Source organism: Sus scrofa, chromosome 1 (genome assembly GCF_054392235.1).
Source record: "Sus scrofa isolate SSC_HxYL_T2T_F1_AM1 chromosome 1, Sscrofa_HxYL_maternal_Yorkshire_Landrace_v2.0, whole genome shotgun sequence".
NCBI lineage: Eukaryota > Metazoa > Chordata > Mammalia > Artiodactyla > Suidae > Sus > Sus scrofa.
In genome coordinates this window covers 168,885,891-168,892,129 of record NC_139383.1, presented here as the reverse complement: position 1 = coordinate 168,892,129, position 6,239 = coordinate 168,885,891, and the positions used below count along the sequence as shown (strand labels likewise).

Genomic DNA, 6,239 nt, shown 5'->3' with positions numbered 1-6,239 from the left:
ATTTTCTCATTAAACTCTTTAAATTCTCAAAATAAATTTTTTTTGGTTTTTTGTTTTTGTATTTTCTAGGGCCGGACATGAGGCAAATGGAGTTTCCCAGGCTAGGGATCTAATCTGAGCTGTAGCCACCAGCCTGTGCCATAGACACAACCACACCAGATCCTTAACCTCCTGACCAAGGCCAGGGATCGAACCCGTGTCCTCATGGATACTAGTCAGGTTTTTCCCACGAAGCCACAACAGGAACTCCTCATTTAACTTCTTAAGGATAAAAATGCAAAGTGCCTAACATGGGCTACAAAGCCTCTCATGGTCCGGTAGCAGCCTGCAGCCTACCTCTTCAGCATCATCACGCTCTACCCTTCTTTTGAATTTTTCTGTTTATGTTTTGATGTTACCTCCAAGTTATCTGTACTATGTGTGGTGGACCACGTCCACTTTGTTGACATGGAAGAAAGCAAACACAAAAAAGGGAAAGGCAACAAGCGATATGCTTAAGTCACTGTTTTATTGATCATGTACTTCATAAAACCAAACAAGCTTGACAAGTAAGAGTCCCAGGTATCACCTAGATTCAAATAACTGTGGGTGTCTAGGTGAGTAGATTGGAGTAGTAGATAACGATTTTTGAGAGAGCAGATATGTTATTTCAAATCGAGGTGAAGACAGCGTGTTGAAACATCCTTTTTATCATATCTGGAACATTTTGTCCAAAGGGGAGTTATTGTTGGGAAATAAAGGAGGTTTGCATGGGTTTGTAGAAAGAGAGAGACAGACAGACACGCTGTTTCAACCTTTACATTCTTAGTGATGCTATAAGATGGGAAGGAACAGGAGTCAAGGAGCACCTGTTATTTTCAGCGATCGCTTGGCCAGAACAACCCTGTGACTATCACCCTAGAGGAGCCGCTGGCTAATCACATCTAAGGGGAGGAGACTCTGCCACAGAAGAGGATGCTGTTGGTCTTATTGTGCCTGATGAAGAACAGGAAAGGGTGGTCACAATGGAAATGGTTATTTAATGGTGCTGATGTTATGCCAGTAACAACACCTGTAGCTGCTGCGGCTTCCGTGCCCTCCTCAGTCACCTCCACAAAAGACTTGTGGACCACGCTGGATATCGCCAGCCCGGTCATGCCCGAGAAGTCGGCATCTGCGCTGAAGGCGCTCACCATCCCCAGGGCTATCAGCGTGGCCTTCAGATCATAGCTCTCTTCCACTTTGAATCGAGGGAGGTGCAAATCCACTTGGCTTTCCTTCATATTCTGCGAGCTCGTCCACTCTAGCAACTTCTCAGCAGTGAGTCCCTCTTCAAGCTGTAACAATGGAAAAAAGAACAACCGGCAAAACTCTCAATGGACGTGGAACCAGCTTAACATTGGATCGAATCAAGTGTGGAACCTTTACTTTAACAATAAATGTAGTAAGTACAAGAGATTCAGTGATATTTTATATATAGCATAAATATTATATATATAGATTTATTATTTATTTTACACAGTGCTACAAAAGTAATAAACTGAATCGTCGGTGTTTTATACAATTATCAGCAGAACCATTAAATAAACTTATTTTGTAAAAACATGACTGTATATATATATTTATCTCTTCATGTCTCAAGCTGCCAGATCATGACATATTTCCTTTGCAGACCTCAGTTCTTTTGAGTTCTGCTTCCATGAACAGCCGGTACCAGCGTTGTACCACTAGGACGTTAAACAGTGGTAGGGGCATTGGAGGAACGAGGTCTTACCTTCTGCAGACCGTCTACTTCATCTGGCAGCAGCAACAGCATGCTTAGCTCTTGGCCTGTGTACGGTATTTCCAGGATCTTGACGTGCAAGTGCTCCAGTGAGGCAAATTTGAAAGCTCTGGTGTCTCTCATCATCTGCACAGATTTGCTTGTATCCTGAAATAGATCGATGTGGCACAAAAATGCCAAGGGAGAGTAAGTAACAACAACAACATACTACCGAGATACCAAACACCTTCACCTTCTAACAGATGTTCTGGGAAATTTGTGAATCAGAGACAAGAGTCTCATCAAGACTCGCAGCCTAAAAAGCTAAAGTGGTTTGAAAAGAGAATAAAATACAGCCTCAACAAATGCGACTTTCCACGAGGGTTTCTACAGTAGTCAAATATTGTGTGTAGCTTTCAGCTTTCACAACTAGCTATGTTGACGTTACTGTACATAACTTATAGACAATACCTTGTTCAGCCAAAATTTTTCTTTCGAAGTATTTTCTTTCTTAAATTCCTGGAGCCACCGCCCTTTGAAATAGATCGCGTTGACCAGAACCAGAGTGGTGGAGCTGCTCAGAGTGCCTTTGGGAAACAGATCCTTGATTTTTCCTGCCAAAGAAAGAAAATCAAAGGTCTGCCATGAAAGGCACAAGTGGTTTGTCTGGAAGATGCTCTGGACGTTACAGCTGAGCATGGAGTATTCACACAGGTCACTGCATTAGGGAACAAGGCCCAGGAGTTCACCAGGTGAAGCTTTCCTCGGGGCACCAGCCTGATGGAGTCGCCCTCAGGCTGACACGTCGTCTTCCGACTGGGAGGGTCTGAGTCTCTGTCTGTGGGGACATGAGCCACCTCACTCTGAACACGGACGAACTGGCTTCGGCTCGTCTTTCCACAAACCAATTTTCTTCCTTCCTCCTCCCCTCCCTCCCTCCCTGCCTCCCACTTTGTCTTCCTCCCTAGCCTCCTCAGTTAGCTTGTGCTCTCTCTCTGTTCCTCCACCCTCCATTCATTCTCCTCTCCTTCCTTCCTCTCTTTCTTCCTAACTCCTCGCATTTGAACTCAACATGCGGAAGCAATTGCCGCAGTGTCATCTCACTCCATCTCCTGGCTCCCCATGCAGCGGCCAGCACCGGGTTCACACACCTCCGGACTCGAAAGGGGCTCTTCGGTGAGAGAGTCTCCTATACTGTACCTTTAGTTTGGCTTTCCACCCAGGAATTGATCATCTGTCGACTTTCTTCTGCAGCATTTACAAAATCAACAGATGCCACACTGGCTAGGTAGAATTTCTTGACGTTTTCCAGGTAGTCCTTCGATGTGGGAAGGACGAAAGGAGGAATTGAGGGCCATTGATCAGTAACTAGGTAAACACCCCCAAATTCAATTATGTTCAGCCATGACCAAGTAGATTACGTAAAACAATGGCTAACCTCACCCTTCGCTGGTGGGCTGTCAGGCTCTGGGACCCTCCATGGGTGGGGCTGTGGTCAGGGACCCTGATGCACCTCAGGTAAATGCTGCCCATGTGGGTCAGCCGGGCTCAACTGCCTCCCCGTCCCCCATGTGGCGGTCCGGGGACAGAGGACCCGGTACCCAGACCGGAGATGCGACGCGCCATGAAACTCACCTGAGAAAACGAAACCTCCTTGTCCCCATAGAGCCTGTTGGCAACGCTCAGCTCGTAGGCATTGGTGGGTTTGTTTAATTCCGTCAGGAGCCTTTGAAACTGACGGTGAACAGTTCCTGCCCTTCCAACCTTCAGACAGCAAACAAATGAGTTCATTGGATTCTCTGTCGGTGTAAGGACTAGACCTGAATCAATCTGTCAGATCCACGCCTAGCGTTTGGTATCCCCGTGGATGATGTCTGTTGTTATTCCTGGATGTGTGGTGTAGTTTACAGAAAATGTCTTTCCGCATCCTTATGTTCACTCTTCCCGGTAATTCTTTCTTCCTGCTCTGACACCTTTTCTCTCCTGAACTAGAGCTGCAGCACCATTCCACTCCTGGATGTCTCCTAATGTCTCAAACGATTGGAAGTGCGCTTCCCAGCTAAGCTCCAGCTCCTTGGGGGCGAGGATCACATTGGGTCCTTCCCAGTACATTTTCCTGTGTTATGACATGATGCCCTGTCATACGCTTGGTGGGATTACCTGCTAAGACACCTCGACTGGGCTCTGTGACTGTTCACTGTGGTGGTCACCCTCCCTGTGCAGGTTCACTGCTAAGGCTTTCCATCAGCATTTCGAAGCCTTTCATTCCATTTCCATGAAAATGTAAGAGCTCACAGGATTAAGAAACTGCTCCGTGGAGCCAAGTTTTCAACTCAGGACTGTCTGAAGCTAGATGCTGCCCCTCGCTAGCTAAGAGTTTTGGGTTATTTCGGCGATAACCCATACCTTTCGAACAAAATCATGGCCCAAATTATACTTGGGTGTCTTATTACTACTCGATGCAATGTATGATTTAATTAAAATCCTGCAATTTGGGCAGCACTTTTGTGATTATGATCATTATGGTTGTTCTATAGTAACAATACATGACCTTGATCGGGGCCTCTAGTACTCCAGGCACGGTTTCCCTGTTTTGCACGTACTTGCATGTTCTCTGAAGCAGACCTTTTATTGCCCCAAGTTCACTGGGATGAGGTCACGGTGGCTCAAAGGAATTGTATTTTGCCACATTCCCCATTCTTAACCAGCAGAGCAGGAATTTGAAGCTACCTCTTCCAGCTCTGGAGCTTATGCTGTCAAGCAGATGCTAATCTCCTCTCAGGAGAACAAATACACGAGATGAATAAATATGTAATGTGAAATGAGGAACAACACTATCCAATCTATTTTGCCTAAGAGTTCCTTAGAAATAGACTTTTCCCAGTTTATCTGAAATTCTCCGTTTAAACGCTGACCCTCTTGGACATGTGGCCTCCTTCTAGACCCAAGTGATCTGTGACTCACAAGGTCTGCTGTAGCTCCTTCTGCATTCTCCGCGAGTTCCTTGAGGTGGAGGGCCTGGAGGAGACAGGAAGAGGGACAAAGACATTTTAGGCCGAAGTTTTACCTACACGAAAGAAAGAATGAGAAAGCAAGGAAGAAAGGAAGGAAGGATTGAAGGAAGGAAGGAAGGACGGAGCCAGGCAGACAAGCAAGACCAAAGCCCAAACCAAACCAAAATACAAACAATCAAGAAATAAAGGCATAAGAATAAAATAAATCACAGTTTGAGCATTTGCTCCTTGAACAACAGAGCAAAGCTGGTTGATCACCAGCCATTTCAAAGAATCCTCACTTATGTTTCATCCATTACTGAGGAAACACGTAAAGATGTCACCCACGGACTTTAGCCAATGCCTGTTTCTACCTGGACGCTTCCATTTGATGAGCCTCACCACTGGTTGTCAGGCAACTGCAGGCGTTCGCCCCAGCTCCTCCAAGGAAGCTGGGCACGGGGAAGCAGATGGGGGTGGGGGGACCACTGGGGGAGAGTGTATGCCCCCCCCCCCGGGCTCTGAGCCACCCAGTCATGGGGATGCTTGCAGCCTTCTGGGGGACCCCTGGGCACAGCCAGATCTGTGATCCCTGCACACGAGCCAACAGAGAAAGCAATGCCAAGTGTTCAAAGGAAAGGAAGCTGCCACCCACCTTTCGAATTTCTGATGCAGTGTGTCCTCGGGACCCTAAGTAAGTCATGGCTAAGGCTGACATAATGCTAAGAGGGGAATAGAAGATGTTTCCACCCTCTGATCGTCTGATCTGTTGGAACAGGTCGACTGCAAACTGGATGATCGATTCACTGAGAGAGCTCATGGTGGGTGGCTCGATGTGGTCTGGAACTCCTGGAAAAGCATCAGATTCCTTTTACAATGAAATTCACTGAAGGGAAGCTTAGCCTGTAATGAAATTGTCCTAAAATAAATGCCTTCCATGTGGGCTGTGGCCTTCTGGCAACTAATGTTTTTCTTCTGTTTACTTTTCCAGCCTTTAGAAATGTGCGTGGAAATATCTCATTGCTAGAAGACTATTGAAATTGGCATTTAAAGTAAAGGTTTGTGAAAAACGAATCGAACATCTTTATCGTTTCTTCCTTCCCGGTTGTACCCATCCTGGGTAGAAAATGCTTTGTTGCAGACACCAGGACAAAGATTGATGTAACAATATCCAGCCACGTCTCATCAGGCACCTCTCCGCCTTTTTCTCGAAGGCTCTGTGGGTGCAGACCACGCTCCACCCCCATCGCCCATGCTCCCAAGGGAGCATTGGGAGGGTTTTTGGAAGTAAATAAAGTACCTAAAGGTTAGAGCAGATGAAACTATTATTTTACTACTGTCCTGGCAGGAGAAGTAACATACAGCCATGCATAATCATGTCGATGCATGGTAGAGAACACATTATGGGCGTGACTTTCAGAAATGGTGCCTGTAGTTGTCAGAGCTGCAGGAAGCCCTTACCTGTACTCCTGGAGGAAGCCGAGGCGGGCAGGGAGCCTGTAAGC

General features: G+C 46.4%; 1 protein-coding gene across 1 annotated transcript; it reads right to left on the bottom strand.

The window, feature by feature from the left end:
• Nucleotides 1-491: 491 nt before the first annotated feature.
• Nucleotides 492-6,239, bottom strand: LOC110261637 (serpin B3-like). Its single transcript, XM_021099546.2, has 8 exons — nucleotides 6,196-6,239; nucleotides 5,390-5,583; nucleotides 4,706-4,759; nucleotides 3,377-3,505; nucleotides 2,942-3,059; nucleotides 2,213-2,355; nucleotides 1,754-1,909; nucleotides 492-1,316 (listed from the first exon to the last, which is right to left on the bottom strand). The coding sequence occupies exons 2-8, from the start codon at nucleotides 5,552-5,554 to the stop codon at nucleotides 924-926; spliced, it is 1,158 nt and encodes a 385-aa protein (XP_020955205.1). The 5' UTR covers nucleotides 5,555-5,583; nucleotides 6,196-6,239; the 3' UTR covers nucleotides 492-923.